Source organism: Geotrypetes seraphini, chromosome 2, assembly GCF_902459505.1.
Source record: "Geotrypetes seraphini chromosome 2, aGeoSer1.1, whole genome shotgun sequence".
Taxonomy (NCBI): Eukaryota; Metazoa; Chordata; class Amphibia; order Gymnophiona; family Dermophiidae; genus Geotrypetes; species Geotrypetes seraphini.
This window is the reverse complement of record NC_047085.1, coordinates 63,095,223-63,115,448: the sequence shown is the minus strand read 5'-3', so window position 1 is coordinate 63,115,448 and position 20,226 is coordinate 63,095,223. Positions and strand designations below refer to the sequence as shown.

General features: G+C 41.4%; 1 protein-coding gene across 2 annotated transcripts in view; it reads left to right on the top strand.

The window, feature by feature from the left end:
- CTHRC1 (collagen triple helix repeat containing 1) overlaps positions 1–20,226 on the top strand; it is a 55,886-nt gene that overhangs the window by 23,385 nt on the left and 12,275 nt on the right. For both annotated transcript variants that reach the window (XM_033933164.1, XM_033933162.1), the window contains exon 2: positions 16,922–17,143. In XM_033933164.1, coding sequence (XP_033789055.1) covers positions 16,922–17,143 — 222 coding nt within the window. The remainder of the gene's footprint in view (positions 1–16,921; positions 17,144–20,226) is intronic.

Below are 20,226 nucleotides of genomic sequence, written 5' to 3'. Positions count from 1 at the left end.
CGTGCATATGGTTGAGCGTTGTTGAAGGGGGAGGGGGGTGTTTGAAAGGCAAAATAAAATGCGCGGGCTTTTTTACTGACTAACCAGAATGCGCGGGCTTTTTTTGCTGACTAACTTTTGATAGCGCTTGCGTTGGTAAAGTGCCCGGATCGGAAAGAAAGGGTGCGGGGAAGCGGAGCCGGGGGAAAGTTCTTTTCTTTTTCTGTACTCCTCACAAATGACTGGCAACGGTACGGAGTAAATCCTCCTCCGCAACTCCCTGCGGTCGAGGGAACTAAGAGCCCATCTATATCGTCGGCTGTACCCTCGGCGTTACGGGAAAGGGCTGTAAAACAAGCGACACTCAGTCCACCTGGGGTGGGGGTGGGGGTGGGGGAATGGTGAAGTGTCTCTTACTGATTCCTTCATAAAATCTTTGAGGGATTTGGAAGGAAATTAGATGCAAAGGACCCGGGTCGGGTCGGTGGAGGGAAGAAGAATGGCTTCTGCTTCAGATACTTTACTATAACTTTATAGCCTTCTGGTCAGCAGCTACAGATCTGTTGAGTGGAGTGAAGTTTTAACACTACTTGTAGTAGAATAGCTGAAAAGTTAAACCTAATGGTTTTTACCGAAGGAAAACGTGCATGAATATGTATGCTATTGAAGTCATGCTGTGGGCACAGAAACTGCTACGTGTCCATTCTTTGATGGAGATTAAAATATGCATAAAAGTTCTCGTTCTTTATTGTGAACACACACACATATATATATACACACATACAGTGATGTAGTAAGGAGAGCCCAACTCCTCTCCATCCCCCCCCCCATACCTCTTGAAATATATGTATGTATGGCTGTATATCAATTAAAACTTTTAATCACATGATTAATTGCATAAAACGCCCCTCACATTTTCTCCCTGTGGAGTGAAATTCCTAGTGCAATGTGTCTAGTGGTCCTGAATGCTTGGGTCTTGAATCTGAATCAGCAAGTTGCTTGCGGAAAACTGTCACTCATGTTTTCCAACTCCACCTCCTTCCCCAGCTGCTCCTGCTCCCTCAGTTTGTTTTCTGTAAGCAAGTTGCTCAGAAGTGTTTTTTTATCTTCTCTGCGGTTTTATTATTTTCAGGTATTTTTGCTCAGTGATCTTTGGAAGCTCGGTCCCAGTGGTTCCCACTTGGTGGGACCTCTGCCTGGGAGAAGATGCAGACTTGCATGGCAGATGTCTGTTGCTAGCAGGATAAGCCCCTGGGGACACCTAGCTAGCCAACCTACTGGTTCTTTTTAGAGCGCAGGGGGTGTCTGGGGGGGGGGGGCACGTTGCTTGGTGCTGGGGGAGGGGAGTTAGCAGTGTTGGGTGATTGAGTGATGCGACAGGAGAGAGTGGCCATCTCTCCTGCCAATCTTCATTTTGGGTTTTGTTTTTATATTTTTAATTTGAGTGTGTGTGTGTGTGTGTGGGGGGGGGGGGTCTGAGCTGTCACACCTTACTTTCCTGTCAGTGTCTGAGCCAATCGGTGCTCAGGCACAACAATTTCTTTAATTGCTCTTTAGTTTGGCTACTCTGGAATTTACTCTTCGGCTCCAAGGTTGACCTCTGTCCTCTCTACCTGCTGAGTTTATTGGATACCACAGATCAAGGGCCTGCTCATAGCACTCCTATGCAGTGCGGGCCTCTTTGCATCATAAGTGTCATCCTATTGTATGGCTTCGTGCTTTTCCGTCTTCTGGTGCAGAATGGACACATTCCTGTTCCAAGATTCTATGTCCTGCAATGGTGGTGTTACAGATGACATAAACAGGTGTGCCTTATAGGTGATGTCCAAAGGCATGGTACTATTGCTGCGGTCCATAGAGGTGGCTTTGGATGCAGCAGCTGTTGATGCCTTAACATACAGGGGCTTTGCAGACAGACGTGGTGCGGTCTTAATGTGGAGTCAACTGTCTCATGCTTGTCCTCCGCAAACCCTGGCTGGGTTGCGGTCATAATCTGGTGCTCTTGTCACTTCAGTCTGCACCATTCGAACCATTAGGCACTGCGACGATCAAAGGTCTCACTATAAAAACAGTGCTTTCTGGTTGCTTTAACTTCAGCTCGCAGGGTTTCAGAGTTGCAAGCCCTTTCAGTTAGAGATCCATTTCTGGGATTCCTGTGTGGCAGGGAGATTGGTAAAATCAATGCCTTCATTTTCTACCAAGGGTGGTTTTGACATTTCATTGAACAGAAGAATTGCCGCTGCTGGATCAGACCAGTGGTCCATCGTGTCTCTTTCTGCTTTCATTCAGAGAAGAGGATTAAGTTCAGCAGTTTCATTCCTGTGGGCCGCTCAATTTTTGTAGACTACTAGGTTATCGTTCAATCACCATTGACTTTAGCCTTAGAGATTATCTTTTTTGGTCTTTTCTCTCAGCTTTATTGGGGGTGACTACTTCCCCAGCTATGGTGGCGCGCTAATTTCAGAAAGCTATTGTAGCAACTTCCAGCAGCATTTACTATTTATTTCCCTAAAGCAGTGTATCTGGTTGGAGTCCAAATCCTTTGCATTAGAGGAATTTTGCAGAGCAGCAACTTCGTCCTCTTTGCACTCTAGTTTCAGGCATTTCATATTGGAGATAGCGGCATGTTCAGATGCTGCCTTTGGGCATGTCAGTCTTTGTGGGGCTGATGTCCTTTCCCCTCTCTATTTTAGAACTGCTTTGCTAAATTCCACTAGTCTCTGGATTCATCTGCTGCTGGTGCTAAAGAAGGAAAAATTATATCTTACCTTCTAATTTTCTTTCCTTTAGCCACAGCAGATGAATCCAGAGCCCCACCCTATAGGTAATTCAGCACTTGTTTTTTCTCGCTAGAGGTTTTGCAGTATTCCACACTGTCGGAATTCGTAGTTGGTTGTTGGTTTCATTAGTTGTATGTTTAAAGTTGACCTATATGGGAAAGGAGTTTTTTCTCTGTGGGTATCCAGTTCCTTCTGCTTTGGCAAAAGCATACTAATTGGCCAGGATGCTTTCCATCCAATAAGACAGAATCAATTCAGCACTCTCTATCTCCACCTGCTGGTAGATGATGGGCTAAAGGAAAGAAAATTAGCAGGTAAGATATAATTTTTATTTCTTACTCATATTTAATTTGTATATTTTCTTATATTTAAATCTGCACATTTTTTATTTTAATTATAGAACAATTGTAAACAAATTAACCCAAGAAATGTCCACCCATAATTATATCAGATCTTTCACTCTACAGATTACCTTAACCCTCCCCAACTCTTTATCAATATGAAAATATTATTTTATTAGGACTGTGTCCCCTGCTTCTTGTAATTCTCTCTGAAACGACACCTGTTTGGGGTCCTGCTGGAAATCAACACAACAGTGCCCTAATAAATTTGGGGCCTGCTTACTATAGTGGGATAAAGTTTTACATTTACCACAGGCAAAATAATACATGGTAAGTGCAAAGCCAACATGCTAACTGTTAGCAATAATCCCAGCATGTTCTAATACAGTTAATACACAGAATAAAACTTTTCTGGATGGTATATTGATGGTTAGTGTGGATGCACATACTGTCTCCTATTTAATCTGATAAAGTACTGTATGCCAACTGCAGTGAACAGTACATGCCATCAGGTCAGTGTGGTAACAGTTACAGCGCTTGTGCACTAAAAGTGTGAATTAATTCATGTATAACTGCAAAATGCAGTTTAGCAAAAAGGCCCCTTAGTTTCACAATACTGCAAATGGCTAGTTAAAAGCAGTTCCAAAAGCTTGAAAGGCTTAAGCATCTCAGAAATGAAATACATTCAGAATAAAAAAGAAGGAATGATTTTTTTTTGTGTGTGTGTGTTTTCATTCATATGCTGTAAGAACTTTTTCCTAGTACTGCAACAAGGAGTTATTCCTATGCATATATCCTTGCATGGTTTGTTTTAATCAGAGCATTCATTGTTGAGTGTTTTTTTTTCTTTTTCCAAAGGCTATGTTTAGCTTGGTTAACATCTTTTGGTCTAAGTGCTAAATTTAGGGCTGGCTTGTAATTTAATCCAATTTTACTTTTACCAAAAGGGCACAATTACTGTTCCTTTCAAGTGTTTCTTTAGTGGCAAGTCATGTTTTGCTATGGGATATTGTGTTTATATGTTACACGTCTTCTTATTTCCTGTCATACAGACTAACAATGTTTTGGCACAGTCCATTTAGTTCTGTACCTTCAATCAACTAGACTAGTCTAAATGTGCATATAATTATATGACCCGTGTCACATTTGCTGCACCAGGACTCGCTATTGTAGCTTTGCAAAAGTGGCCCTTAGTTTTATAGTGAAACATTTCAAAACAATATTATTAGTACAGAACAATGTAAAAAAAAAAAATTCCACAAAATGTTCCTTGCTTTCTTTTTATGTTGCCTTAATAACTTTTTCTCTTACCAGAAGCATAAACATAAAACATAAAAGCCAGTAGTCATGCCTCATCCACTTTTCTTCTATGGTATTAAAGCAATATTGATTATTTATAGAGTTCCATCCATGTTTTTCGTACTGTTTTACTAAATAAAATGGATTTCAGAACCTGAGGTTAATTATGAGGGTTTTTAATCACCTAAACAATGTGACCTTAATGCAGGCCTTTTGATATTTTCGAAAGGTCTGGAAGATTTGTGACAAAGACAATTAAGATGTTATAGACCAGTGGTCTCAAACTCGTGGCCTATGGGCCACATGCGGCCCGCCAGGTACTATTTTGAGACCTTCGGTATGTTTATCATAATCACAAAAGTAAAATAAAACAGTTTCTTGATCATATGTCTCTTTAGCTATAAATTACAATATTATTATTAAGACTTAGCCAAAAGGAAAGATTTATAAACTATAAAGAGTTTTATCTCATTACAAAATTGTCATTTCTTTAATAAGGCATTAACTATTTTTTCTGAGGCCCTCCAAGTACCTACGAATCCAAAATGTGACCCTGCAAAGGGTTTGAGTTTGAGATCACTGTTATAGACTAACCAATGTATTAAGAGGCCTACCGAAACTGCTTCTTTTAATTTTGCCCAAAATCAAAACTGCCACCGAAACTGGCTGAATGCTTTTAGCCAAAGTTGAAATTTTTCATCTGGTTTTGGCCAAAACCAAAGCTGAAACCTTAAGCTTGTTTGTATGAATGTGAACCAGTGAGGGCTGCTGGGGATTGTTATAGCTTGCAGTCTGCATCCCTCTGTTAAATTCAGTTATGACCACCGCTTACCTCTGACTTCGGGGATGAATAGCCAATGAATGAATGCACGTGTCACGGAGAGACTTTGTGGGTATATAAGGTGGGATGCCAACAAGTTGCCAATATAGCAACTGTGGCTGCCATGGGGAAAAAGTTTGATTTATCAGACATTGAAAAAGGCATGCTCATCAGCTACTGGGCCAAGGGTGGCAGCATTTTGGAAATGGCGGAGTTTGTGAACTGTTTACAGGCTCTTGTTGTTAAAGTGTATCGTGAGTGGATGAATGGAACCATTTATGATAACCCAACGTGGTAACTGTGGGGGTAACATGAGAGGTGAACATCAGCTGCGCAGGTTGGTGCGGCCAATCAGCATGCTATTTTGGAGCAACTCACCATCCAAATGAACCGGGGGTTTCTAGATGTGTGTCCAAAATGACTGTGCAGCTAGGGTTACCATTTGACTCCAGAAAATGGAGTCTGTGCATCCCTGCTTTCAATGGAAGTAAAGCTTGGATGTCTCTATCATCATCTTTACTTCTATTGTATTCAATGGAAGTAAAACCTGGATATCTCAATCCGTCCTCTTTTTTTTGGAGCCGTATGGTAACCCTATGTGCAATGAACCCTGTTGTGAATGGGACTCCAGAGCAGACGGCTAGTGACTGTACCCATGCTCACGAGGGTTCATCACAAAAAACATCTTTCTGAAATTTGGTTTCTTAAAGTTAGTATTAAAATTAATCCAATAAAATGATCACCATATTTCCATTTTCTATTTCTAAACATTTATCAACAAATCTACAATACTACTTTATCCTAAAGCAAAAAAAAATAACTTTTTCTACCTTTATCATGTGGTTTCTGCTTTCCTCATCTTCTTGTCATTCTCTTTCTTCCATCCACTGTCTCCCCCTGCCATCTCTCCTCCTGCCCCCTTCTTTGGTGTGGCATCCATCATCTTCCCTCTGTTCCCTCATGGTCTGGCATCTCTCTCCTTCCATCTCTCCTTTCCTCCCCCCTGTGGTTTTTAGCATCTCTCTCTTCTTATTTCCTCCACTCAGATCTGATATTTCTGTCTCCTTCCCTGTTCTCTGGCATCTCTCTCTCCTCTCTCTTCCCTTTCCTTTTCTTCTCTGGTCTTCCTTTTCTATTTGCTGCCTCTGTCTAAATTAAATTCTTACTATTCAGTCCTCAGTTTCCTTTTTTTCACTGTGTCTACCCACAGCATGCCACTCCTTTCCTTCACCCCTCCACTATCTCACTAACTCTTATCTTCTTCCCCCCATCCTGCATATGTCCTTTTTCTTTATCCCCTCTTTCCATCCAGTATGTGTTCTCTTTCTCCACTTCCATTCAGCATTTGCTCTCCCCTCTCAACTGACATCCATCTACCCTCTTCTCTCTCCCCTTCTCCCCACTTCCATCATCTGCCTCCTTCTCTCAATCTCTCCCTCCATCCCAGGCCCTTCTCCCTCCCTTCCCCTCACCTTTCTTTCCGATTTTGGCAACAAGTAAGATTGGCAACGGGCCTCCCCGGCACCAACAGCACTTCAGATCGGCAACACAATGCTCAATCCAAAGCTTCCCTCTGATGTGAACTGGAAGGTTGGAAACAAGAAGCTGCGTCAGAGGGGAAGCTTTGGGCCGAGTATCGTGTTGCCAATCTGAAGTGCTGTTGATGCCGGGGGGGGGGGGCCCGTTGCTGATCTTAAGTGCCGCCCATCGCCGTTTAAAAAAAAAAAAAGTTCTCTCTTTGCCCTCTTTCAGCGGGCCCCCCTAACAATTTCAGGCCCTAGGCACGTGCCTACTGGGCCTATCCTTTAATCCAGCTCTGGTCCCAGGGCATGGGGGGAAGGGAAGCAGATGCCAGACCATGGGGTGGGTTGGGGTGGGAAGGAGGGAATGAAAGGAGAAGAGAGAGATGCTAGAGGGGAAAGGAATGTAGACAGAAAAATGGAAGGGAAGAGAAAGAGGGTGGACGCTAGATGGAATGCAGAGTGAAGAGAAGATGAAGAAAGCAGAAACCAGAGATGACAAAAGGTAGAAAAATAAAATTTTTTTGTTGCTTTAGAATAAAGTAGTATTGTAGCTGTATTGATAAACATTTATAAATAGAAAATAGAAATAAAGTAATCTTTTTATTGGACTAAATTTAATACTAACTTAAACTAACTTTTGGAGACCAAAATCCCCTTCCTAGGCAAGGGGAGGGGGGTGTCAGGTCTGCCCTGGGCGCAGCTCTTAGGGGGATGCTCCTCCAATCCTTTAAGTCCCCCAATGCTTCAGCCATCAGCACCAGCCTGCAGACTGAGCTGCTAGCAGTGTCAGTCAATTGAAGACACTGCAATCGGCAGCCCAGAAGCTTTCCCTCTGCAACATCCTGCCTCTGCGGGGACAGGAAGCTGAAGCAGAGAGGGAAAGTTTCCAGATCTGCCAAAAGCAGCATCTTCTAGTGATTGATGCTGCTGGTGGCCTGAAGTCTGCTGGCAAGCAGGACTCAAACAAGAAAAGAAAAACGTAGGGAAAGTTCATGAAACCCAATATTTTTTTCTCAAGATTGAGGCTGCCAATTGAGTAAAGTTTATGGAAGGAAAAGCAAGGCTAGTTGCTTGTTTCTTTTCTGACCATTTGTTTCATTTCATGGATTATTACTATAAATATTTTTGTATATGGGGAGGTGTTAAAAAATGATTGGTCCAGGGTGTCACATACCCTAGGTCCGCCACTGATTTAGCTTATGCCCTTATCTATAGTAGCTCAAGGTGAGTTACATTCTGTCCCTGGAGGGCTTAGAATCTGTTTGTATCTGAGGTACAATAAAGGGATAAGTAACTTGCCCAAGATCACAAAGTGCAATGGTAGGATTTGAGCCTGGCTTCTCTGGTTCTTGACCTACTATGCTAAGCATTAGGTTATACTTCCACTCTGACTGGTATGTGATGAGTGTATTATTATTTCCTTCTTTAATGTTTTTGTCTGTGATCTTTATGAATGTATATTACTGAGTCATACTGATTTCTATACAAGGAAGTTTTTGTTAGTTTAAAATCCCATTACTAAAAGAATAGTAAACAAAAAGAACTGGTAATTTGACTAAGGGAACTGGTATGTTGGGAGAAGCAGTGACTGGAATTGTAATGTTGCTTTTTAAATTGTTTTATTTTAAGCCGCTTTGATATTAGTTGAAAGGCGGTGCGAAAATGTTATTAAGTAAAGCTTTATGTGCATATTCCTCACAAATCAATGTAACAAATATTGAGCACACTTTACTAGTGTATTTTTATTTTTATTTTTTTAATAATATCTTTATTAAAGCTTCCACCCAGTCATGACATAAGAACTGGGCACATCAGATACAACAAAACAGGATGAGAAGAATAACAACAGGGGAATCCAAAACAGTCCAATAAGGAAAGTCACAGCACATTTAGGACCCAGTCCCAGGCAGACCAATGAAAGTCCATTTTACTCCCTGAAAATTCAAACAAAACAACCTCACCGAGCCCAAGAGGGAATGGAAAGGAAAGAAAAGATACTCACACTAGTGTATGTTTCTAATGAATAGATTCTTCAGCATAAAATGGGGCCTGTAGTAAATAGCATATTTCAATAAGTATTAAAGCATGTCAACATGGTAGTGCACTTTAGTAAATCTAAGCCATTTGTGCTGCTTTTAATGGGTGGTTGGGGCTGTTCAATTGACTGAGGTTATTACAATTATAATGCTGTCCATAGCACTAAAAATAAATCACCTCTCTATTGCTCTTATTCTCGGATCATGTTTCTATTTACTGAGCCCAGCCCAAGATTAGCCGATATTTTTTTAATGTACTTATTTGAATATGCCTTTAAATTGAATCACTGTTCATTTTTTGTATACAGCACATTCTGTGTTACAGGATGCAAGAATTGGAATCGTATAGAATGATGCTATTATTAAGGAAATGAATTAATACAGTAATAGCCTTTAGTGAATTTTGTTTTTCGATCTCTCATTTGCAGTACATGCAGTCTACTTCAGTGCTATTTCCTTGAGGCAGAGATTTTCATGTAAGAAACCTATTTAGGTAATATTAAATAAATGGAATCAAAGTTTGGTTAAGCATTTTTGATGGCAGGAATTTGTTTTTTTCAAGAACATGAGCTTCAACAAATGTATTAACATCTGTCAGTCAATGTGCCAGTATACCTTCATTTTTTCCTGGACATATATGAAAGAATAAAACTATTTATTGCTAAAGGAAGCCAGACATCAATCATTGTAAAGTTCACATATTGTGTTTAATTCATAATTCTATTGAGAAGTGTTAGTGAACCTAAAAAAGGAAAATAAATTGAAAAAAATAAGACAAAAATAAATCAGGAATGTGTATTAAAATCATTTTGAATGGAGAAAAATAGGGGCAAATTCTATAAGAAGAAAAATAGGGGCAAATTCTATAAGAAGAGCCCAAAAGTTAGGTGCCGAAATAGGCACCGTTCAGCGTGATTCCAGTACAATTGGCTGCAATTTAGTGAATCGCGCTGAGTGGCATCTATTTTGGAGGCACCCAATAAATAGACTAGCTCTAGGGACAACTAAAAGTTAGGCAGCCATGCAAGCGCTTAAGCACGTTTAAGAGCAGCGGTTCTGTAACAAGGCGCCTAACACGTAGCCACACCTACGCCTAACATGAATAGCGCCTGTTTTTAGAGGCGTCTTGTTACAGAATTGCTCTTTCTTGATAGGCGCCTAAGTTTCAATTATTGCTGATTAAAAAACTTAAATGGGCTTGTCGTTCAGTTTAGATAGGCACCTATCTAGTTGGGCGCCTTGAAAATAGGTGCCTATTATTAGGTGCTTATTACAGAATTCGGGCCTTACTGTCTAAATTAACAAGTTTTAAACATCCATTTTTATTGTTACAAATATAGCAAAAGATAATGATCCCTGTTGTATGTTTTTACTTAAATAAGACAAGATGGGTGGTGATAGTGGATGATTTTAAGCTGGTTTATGAAACATAGCAGTGCTTTATATATCTCGCTCCTGGAGGTATACCTAGCTGGTTGGTTTTTCAGGATTGCAATTAATATGCATGAAATAAATATACATAAAGCAGAGACCTACTATATGCAGTCTTTCTTATGTATATTTATTGTAGTAACCCAAAAATCTTGACCAGCTAGGGGTGCTGTCAGGGAGAGTTGGGACACATCAGATTAGAGAACCCAATAGTCCTTATACCTGTTCTGATAGAGTGTCAGTCAGTCATGTTTTCAGGATTTTCACATTGAATATGCATGAAGTAGATTAGCATACACTGCCTCCATACATGCTTTTTTGTAGTTTTATAGCCATACTCAAAGCAGTTTACATACTATATATATACACAGATACTTATTTTATACCCAGGGCAATGGAGGATTAGGTGACTTGCCTAGGAACACAAGGCACAGCCCTGGGATTCAATCCCACAACCTCTGGGTACAGAGGCAGCAGCACTAGTGAATGGTCAGGCCTTCCCTGTTGAAGATTCCTTAAAAATCCTGGGAGTGACTCTGGATCGCCACCTTACCCTAAATATACACACAGATTTACTGGTTAGGAAATGCTTCTCGATATTATGGAAACTCAGAACCATCAGAAAATATTTTGACGCAGTTTCATTCCGCTTACTGGTTCAATCTTCCATTCTTAGCACACTTGACTACTGTAACATCATTTATTTGGGAACCTTCAAAAAAACCCTCCAAAGACTCCGAATCATTCAAAATTCGGCAGTTCGTCTAATTTTTGGGCTGAGAAAATGAAAACACATTAGCCCCTACTACCAGAAACTTCACTGGCTGCCCCTGGAAGCACGAGTTTTGTTCAAGTTTTTCTGCCTTTGTTATAAATCAATTTTTGGCCTGGCCCCTACGTACCTGGTTTCTCAATTTAATCTGGACAGTCCTATTAGGTCCACACTCAGAATGTTCTCCTTCCCATCCTTAAAGGACTGCCGCTACAAAAGATTCCTGGACAGAACTCTTGTCTCCCAGGCAGGTAAATGGAATGACTGGCTGGGTAACATTATCATGCATTCCTCATCCTACTTCAGTTTTAGAAAAGCAATAAAAACAAATTTGTTCAATCGATTGTAACCTAATCATCTTATAATGTATCACTGTACCTCAAATACGATGACTTTGTATTGTACCACTTCTCTGTATTGTACCACTTCGCTGTTTGTCCAGCACCTCTTATTGTAAATCGCCTCAAACTATCATGGCTTTGGCGGTATATAAAAAAATAAATTATTATTATTATTATTAAGAACATAAGAACATAAGCAATGCCTCTGCTGGGTCAGACCTGAGGTCCATCATGCCCAGCAGTCCGCTCACGCGGCGGCCCAACAGGTCCAGGACCTGTGCAGAAATCCTCTATTTATACCCCTCTATCCTCTTTTCCAGCAGGAAACCGTCCAATCCTTTCTTAAATCCCAGTACCGTACTCTGCCCTATTACATTCTCTGGAAGCGCATTCCAGGTGTCCACCACACGTTGGGTAAAGAAGAACTTCCTAGCATTTGTTTTGAATCTGTCCCCTTTCAACTTTTCCAGATGCCCTCTTGTTCTTTTATTTTTTGAAAGTGTGAAGAATCTGTCCCTCTCTACTCTCTCTATGCCCTTCATAATCTTATAAGTCTCTATCATATCCCCTCTAAGTCTCCTCTTCTCCAGGGAAAAGAGACCCAGTTTCTCCAATCTCTCAGCATATGGAAGGTTTTCCATCCCTTTTATCAGACGTGTCGCTCTCCTCTGAACCCTCTCGAGTATCGCCATATCCTTCTTAAGGTACGGCGACCAATATTGGACGCAGTATTCCAGATGCGGGCGCACCATCGCCCGATACAACGGCAGAATAACTTCTCTCGTCCTGGTTGTAATACCCTTCTTGATTATACCCAGCATTCTATTCGCTCTCTTAGCGGCCGCTGTGCACTGTGCCGTCGGCTTCATTGTCATGTCCACCATTACCCCTAAGTCCCTTTCCTGGGTACTCTCATTCAATAACATCCCTCCCATCGTATAGTTGTACCTCAGGTTTCTGCTTCCCACATGCAGTACTTTACATTTCTCAACGTTGAACTTCATCTGCCATCTCGTTGCCCATTCCCCTAGTTCCCTTTGTAATTCTTCGCAGTCCTCTTTAGTCCGAGCTCCACTGAATAGTTTGGTGTCGTCTGCAAATTTTATTATCTCACACGTCGTCCCTATTTCTAGATCATTTATGAATATATTAAATAGTAGTGGCCCGAGCACCGAGCCCTGCGGAACACCACTTGTGACCCTCTTCCAGTCCGAGTAGTGGCCCTTCACCCCTACCCTCTGTTTCCTACCCGCCAACCAGTTTCTGATCCATCTATGCACATCTCCGTCCACCCCATGGTTCTTCAGTTTCCGGAGTAGACGCTCGTGAGGCACCTTGTCAAAGGCTTTTTGGAAATCTAGGTATACGATGTCTATGGGGTCTCCTTTATCCGTCCGTTTGTTGATTCCTTCGAAGAAGTGCAATAAGTTAGTTAAGCACGATCTCCCCCTGCAGAAACCATGTTGGCTTGGTATCAGAAGTTCATTTCTTTCCAAATGTTCATCGATGTTTTCTTTTATCAGCGCTTCTGCCATTTTCCCCGGAACCGAGGTCAGACTCACAGGTCTGTAGTTTCCCGGGTCACCTCTTGATCCCTTTTTGAAGATGGGCGTGACGTTGGCTATCTTCCAATCCTCTGGTATCACACCTGTTTTCAGGGATAGGTTGCAAACTTGCTGCAGTAGTTCTGCTATCTCCTCCTTTAATTCCTTCAGAACCCTTGGATGGATTCCGTCTGGACCCGGGGATTTGTTATTGTTATTGTTATTGTTATTACTAGGCCCCTTCTCACCTCAAGATGATATGGTAATTCCAGTTTGCTTATCCATGCCATCTACTATCTTTTCCTCTCCCTTGATCTTATGTACTTATTCCAAACTTTCTTGAATTCAGGTATAGTCTTCATCTCTATCACATATATAAAGATGCTATCTGACCATCTTTTTGTGCTGACCAGTCAATCAAGACAAGTCAGGCAAGCTTTAAAGGCTTTGTTTGCTAGATGGATTCGCATGGCAATTTCTTCTTCCTACATTGCCTGCGGCAAACAGTAACCTATCTCTCTCAAAGCGCATTCGACCAGACCTTTGTCCATCTCCTGGGTGGAAGTCCGCCAGCACCAGAACAAGGAGAGTTCCTTCCCACAAAGGCTTCTCTGCCTTGGAACAAAATGGCTCCAAGCATCAGTGACCAATTGGAGCTGTTCTCAATCAGAGTGACGATCCCTCTGGAAGCTGTCATTTCAGGTCCGCAACAGTTTCACATGTTCTTTCAGACACACCCTGTGAGTTGAAGTTGGACCCTCAGCAGCCCTCCACCTCCTAGTGTTCCGTTGTGAGCAGCACGAATGCTCAGACTACCTTCTTTCCGACAAGATATTGACATACTGTTTCTGCCCACCAGATGCTCTGGATCGGGCAGTGGGTGAGCAATTCAGCCTCCAAAGCTACTCTAAGCAAATTACTCTTTAAAGGAAAGATGCTTTTTGGCAAAGGCTTGTTTTTATACCGCCAAAGCCAAAGTAGTTCGAGGCGGTTTACAATAAAGAAGAGCTGGACATTCAGTGAAAAAAACCAATGAAGTCTTTTACATGAATATTTGTACAGAGTAAGGTTACATTGTAGGGGCGGGTTTACAAGAAGAAGTGGGTCGAAATGATTTACGAAAAGAAGGGCTGGTCATACAGCGTGGGGTGAGCAGTGAAGACTTTAGGAATCCTTGGTCACAAATCGGTTGAACAGGTTGGTCTTAACTAGTTTTCTGAAGTTGAGGTAGGATGAGGAGTGCTTGATGATGCTGCATAACCAGTCGTTCTGCAGACTTGCTTGGAAGGCAACCGTTCTGTCAAGATATCTTTTGTATCGGCAGGTTTTTAATCTAGGGTGGCTAAACATACGTATTCTGCGTGTGTGGAGCAGTCTAGTTTAAAGTGGGAGACCAGGTATAGAGGGGCCAAACCGAGAATGGATTTGAAACAGAGGCAGGCGAATTTGAACAATACTCTTGCCTCCAGGGGCAGTCAGTGGAGTTTTTGGTAGTAGGGGGTTATGTGATCCCATTTCTTTATGCCGAAAATCACTGACCCAAATCTCTTCCAGATAACAGAACTCAATGTTCCGCCGGGGGAGGCAGAGGCGCTTTTCATTTTTCTCAACGATTTCTCCAGTTCTGCTCTGGTTCCTCTTCCTAGAGACCTTTCCAAGAGTCCAGACAGAGATTTGGCAACTACAGATACCAACAATCCTTGGGGTCACATGGCAGCACAGCCAACAAAAGCAAGTGAATTGAGAAGGGCTGTTGTCCTCTTTTAGTCACAACCTTTGCAGAAGGGTGTCACTCATATCTTTCAACCTCTCCCTTTCACCAGTCGACAATAGCTCCCTCTTCAGTTAGTACCAAAGTAATCGAACTCCACTGAAACAGAAGAAAAGAGAAGGAGGAGCCCAGGATCTTCTCTGGAGACAACATACATTTCTGTTCTGCTCTGTAACATATTAAAAACTGAAGAAGTGAAGGGGAAGAGTTGAAAGACATGCAAAGTTCGTGAACATACATTTCTGTTCTGCTCTGTAACACATGAAAAAGGAACAATCAACAGGAACTTGCAACTTAGGAGTATCCAGGAACCAACCAGCTGTGTGCAACTAGCATCCAAGGTGGTATATAGCAAGAACAAGTTGAACACAGACAATAGACAATTACTACAATAAATACTGAGATAAACTGAAGAATTGCCATACTGGGACAGACCGAAGGACCATCAAGCCCAGTATCCTGTTTCCAACAGTGGCCAACACAGATCCAAAATACCTAGCTAGATCCCAAGTAGTAAACAGATTTTATGTTGCTTATCTTAGGAATAAGCAGTGGATTTCCCCAAGCCATCCAATAATAGCCTAAGGACTTCTCTTTTAGGAAATTATCCAAACCTTTTATAAACCCCGCTAAGCTGAGTTTACCACATTCTCCAGCAATAAATGCCAGAGTTTAATTACACGCATTATTTTCAAAACATTGCTTGGTATTTATCACAGGCTATGGCAATTTACTAACCGCTCAGAACTTTGCGAACTGAGGGTGAAATGCGATTGGCCTTGACAGATTTCTCAAAAATACACTATGAGAACACAAGAACATCGGCCATTTCTATCATTGGAGTAATGCTGTGGAACAAATTAACTGTACCGCTAAAGAGCGTTACCAGATATTCAGAAGTTCAAAAAAATCCTTAAAACCACACTATTTTTAGAAGCATTCCAGTAAAGTTGAAATACTGAATGCTGGTTTTAAGATGAACTGTACTGTGACGATCTATTTAAAATGAGATTATTCATCTGTAAACCAACACGTTTGTAAAAGTCTGTCATATTCTGTGCATGTTATTATTGTAAAGCCGCCTAGATATAGGTGGTTGATAAATTTTTTAAATAAATAAATAAAATAATAAATATTTTCTCCGGTTTGTTTTAAATCTACTACTTAGTAGCTTCATCCCATGCTCCCTAGTCCTAGTTTTTATAGACCTCTATCATATCACCCCTGAGCTGTCTCTTCTCCAAGCTGAAGAGCCATAGCCACTTTAGCCATTCCTCATAGGGAAGTCATCCCATCCCTTTTATCATTTTCATCATCCTTCTCTGTACCTTTTCTAATTCCGCTATATCTTTTTTCAGTTACGGTGACCATGACTGCACACAGTATTTGAGTTGCATAAGAGGGAGGCGGATAGCGGCAGACACTGATACTTAGGGCTCCTTTTATAAAGCTGTACTAGCAGTTTAACGCGTGTAATAGCACGCACTAAACTGCTGGCCGTGCTAGTTGCTACCGCCTCCTCTTGAGCAGGCGGTAGTTTTTTGGCCAGCTTGGAGGTTAGTGCGTGATTAAAAGTCACGTGCACTAAAGCCGCTAGCGCGGCTTTGTAAAGAGAGCCCTTAGTATATTTGACACCAGGGGCTGATCATTTTTTAACACCATATTATGAGAAAATGAAATGGACAAAAATATATTTTGCAGCCACTATTCATGAAAATACATGTTGGTCTAGTTGTGAATTTGCTCCATTGCATGAATGGACATACAGTTATGATTTTCTTAAGGATCTCAATGGAAAAATAAGAAATACAATTCTGAGTACAAAGGAGTAAAACCAGGACTTGATTGGCTTGTTTATCTGACTTGATATGAGTTGTCAACCACACAAGGAAGAGAGTATGGTAAGGAGAAATGCATGAAGCAAATAAATGGGAAAAAAAAGTATTACCTGAGATATAAAATATGTGATTTTGAATATTGCATGTGCAATTAAAAAAAAATATATTTATTAGTGAACTATGTTGTTGTATCAGTTTTTAAAATTCATTATGTTATTTTTGTTGCTTTGTTTACAACACTCTGTGGAGATATCGCTGTGTAAATCTGGTTTTCCTGATCCTTTGAGATCAGTAGGTTGGGTTGTGATTCCAGCTCTTTGTTACAAAAGGTGTTAGCTACCCTAGGAAGGATTTACAGGTCTAAGCACATCTAAACAATCATAAAGCAACTGATTTTTTAAAGGCTTAAGATCAACAAATTATTAAACAAATGTTCTGTTTTTCAGTATAATGGAATGTGTTTGCAAGGACCCAATGGTCTTCCTGGTCGAGATGGAAATCCTGGAATAAATGGAATCCCAGGTACCCCTGGAATACCTGGTCATGATGGCTTAAAAGGAGAAAAGGGTGAATGCATGAGAGAAAGAATGGAGGAGTCCTGGATGCCCAACTTTAAACAATGTGCATGGAACTCACTGAACTATGGTATTGATCTTGGAAAGGTTGCAGTAAGTATTATAGTGCCTGCAGGGAGATCATGAAACTGGTAAAGCAAAACATATAATTCAGGGCAGCTGAAATTTCACTCTAACCTTTAGCTAGGCCTAATTCATAGGAGTTAGTTAGGCCACATGTTAGCCATTGGTTGTGAACAGTTCCATGAAAGACTTTATAAGATACCCCCTACAAATAAGATGAAAAAGACATCTTCTTAACTGCTGTCCCCTTTATGTTTCCCTTTCCATTACTCAGGTCTATGCCACCTTCTCAATTGAAAAATGAGCCTATTAGCACTGATAATTAGCTTCTTAACAAGCAGTTATCATTAATTGGTTTTAATTTAAATTTGTGCACATAAATTTAGATGGTTGATCTGAACCTAAAATGTATTTGCAGTGTCAAAAAGGGCCACAGAAATGGGAGTGTCATGGATAGATCAGGGTATTCTTCAAAATTACATACTTAATTACAGGCAGTCCCCGTTTTACGAATATCTGATTTATGTCGGACCCGTACTTACGAATGGGGGTCATGCTTTACCTTTGGTGTCCCATCGTGCTTCTCTCCCAACCTTCCGAGTCCCAACACGCCCCTCTCTCTCACTCCCTCCCTTCATTCTGTGTCCCAAGTATGTGCCTCCCTCCAGCAGGTGTTTATCTTCCAGCTGGCTCCCTTCTCCTTCCAGCCACAGTCGTTTCTCTGCACAAAACTGCAGGCAGCGGATCCTATGCACATCCTGCAGCTGAGACGGAAGCCTTCCCTTTGACATGGGAGAAGCTTCCTCTGACGTCAGAGGGAAGACTTCCTGCTCAGCCGCAGGATGCGCTTAGGAGCCACTGCCGGCGGCTTTGTTCAGAGAAATGACTGTGGCTGGAAGAAGGAGGGAGCCAGCCAGAAGGTAAACACAACCTCTGGATGGAGGCACGTACTTGGGGCATAGAATGGAGGGAGGGAGAGAGAGGGGTGTATTGGGACACGGGAGGGAGGGAGCACACACTTAAGACAAAGGATGGAAGGAAGGAGAGAGGGGGCATGAACTTGGGACACAGAATGGAGGGAGTGAGGGAAACATGCTGAGGTAGGTGAGAGAATAGAAAGGATAAATTGGGTGTCTGAGAGAGAGGGAAAGAGAAATGATGCACATGGGGAGATTAAGGAAGAGGAGAACTGTTGGGCATAGGGAGGGAGAGAGCATTATTGGATATGGTGGTGGGAGAGGAGGAAGGTAGAGATGAATGGGGAAGAGAGAGATGAGAGGGAGTAATGTTGGCTGTGGGATGGAGAGAGAACAGTGGGATGGATGGAAAGGGATGCAAGAGGGGCCTCAAAGATGTGGAGAAGGTGGGAAGAATACTAGGATCTGAGTTACATACAAATTCAACTTAAGAACAGTTTAAAAAACAGAACATGTTCTTAACCCGGGGACTACCTGTATAGAATAAGAGGCATTGCTCCCAGCCATAAGTTCTATTCTATAAACAGTGCCTAACTGTAGGTGCCATTTATAGAATAACGCTTAAGAGGGATTTTTTCCAATGCCAATATTTAAGGCATAATATATAGAATTCAGTCCCATTTGCTGTGCCTTCAGCTCTCTGAGCAATGTTTTTGTAGATAAATAATACATTATCCTAAGACAAGCAGGTAGCATATTCTCACATGTAGTTGGAGTAATGTCATCCACAGATCCTGGTATGGACAATGGTAAAGTGTACTGTCATTTTCAAAAAAATTCAATTTCAAGACTGCTTGTACCGTGCATGAACTGGTGCCTTCCCACCTGAGATCAGCTCGTGGGATCATCGGTTCTCAGTTTTTCATAGAGATGAGAAGCTGTATTTTTTTTTTTAAGTTCTTCCAAAAACATGACAAACTACTATTTTTCACCTTTCTGCCTATATTTTTCACTCAATTTTTTTTTTGTTGCTTATTGAATTTTTTAAATTTTTTCTAAGGTCTGTTTTTTGGGACTTCAGACCCTCTCATGTAGCTGTTTCAGGCCAGGAGTGTTGAACTGTTTTCAGTTAACTTGACCTCTCCGGACCATTGAGTCCTTCAATCTTGTATCGGCAGTTTTTCCCTCAATGTCAAAGTCTTCTGGTAGCTTTAAGCAGTGCACTTGGTGCAACAGGACCATCTTGGCCTCTGATCCACACAATTGGTATGTTCAGTGCTTCGGTCCTGACCGCTATTTTATTTATTTATTTATTTATATTCCTCATATCCTACAATTCTATGCGGATTACAAATTATTCAGGTACACAAGCATTTTTCCCTATGTAGATTCTTGTCAGTTCTGTTCTCAACTTTTAAAAAATATCACTAAAGGCTATACAGCTCCAATATGAGAAACTTTTTGGGTTCACACCAGGAGCATCGAGGATGTCCACCGATTCTGATGCCGAGAAAAGACCTTCACTGATGCCTTGCTCAACCTCGCTGTCTGATTTTGGTGGGTGTGAGGGAGTCCTTGAGCACTGAAAGAGTATGGGGGTGTCTTATCTTGATGCATTCAGTGGTCATCTGGTCAGTGTAGGTACGTTTGTGGCACTTAGACCCTTCTTAAACAGGTCTAGTTCTAAACTTATATGTTCTGACCAGCATGTCTTGCAAAATGTTTGATTATTGCTGCAAGACATCCATGTCTAACCCGCCCTTGACACTGCCCAAAGCCCACTCATAACACCCCTCCACCATGCCCATTTCGTGCTTTGAATGTACAGAGGCTGGAACACCTCACTAGACATGCAGAAAGATGGTTTTGATTATCAGCACTTGGATGTCCTGGCGGTTAGGATATCCAAGTACTGATTTAGGATGCTTTTTGGATGTCTATGTTTTTTGATTATGGGCCCCAAAGATTCTTAGACCTATAAAGATTTTCCAATACCTCACATATAGGACTAGATTCTAAATAGTGCCAACCAAAAATGTCAAACGAAGAAAACTGTATGACAACCTACTGGCCACCAGAGCAGAGAAACTTGACAGATAACACCAATCTGCTGATTTTGACCACAGACTACAAAACCTTCAAAAAAGAAACAAAAACCCTACTCTTCAAAAAATACATAAAACCAATATAACACAA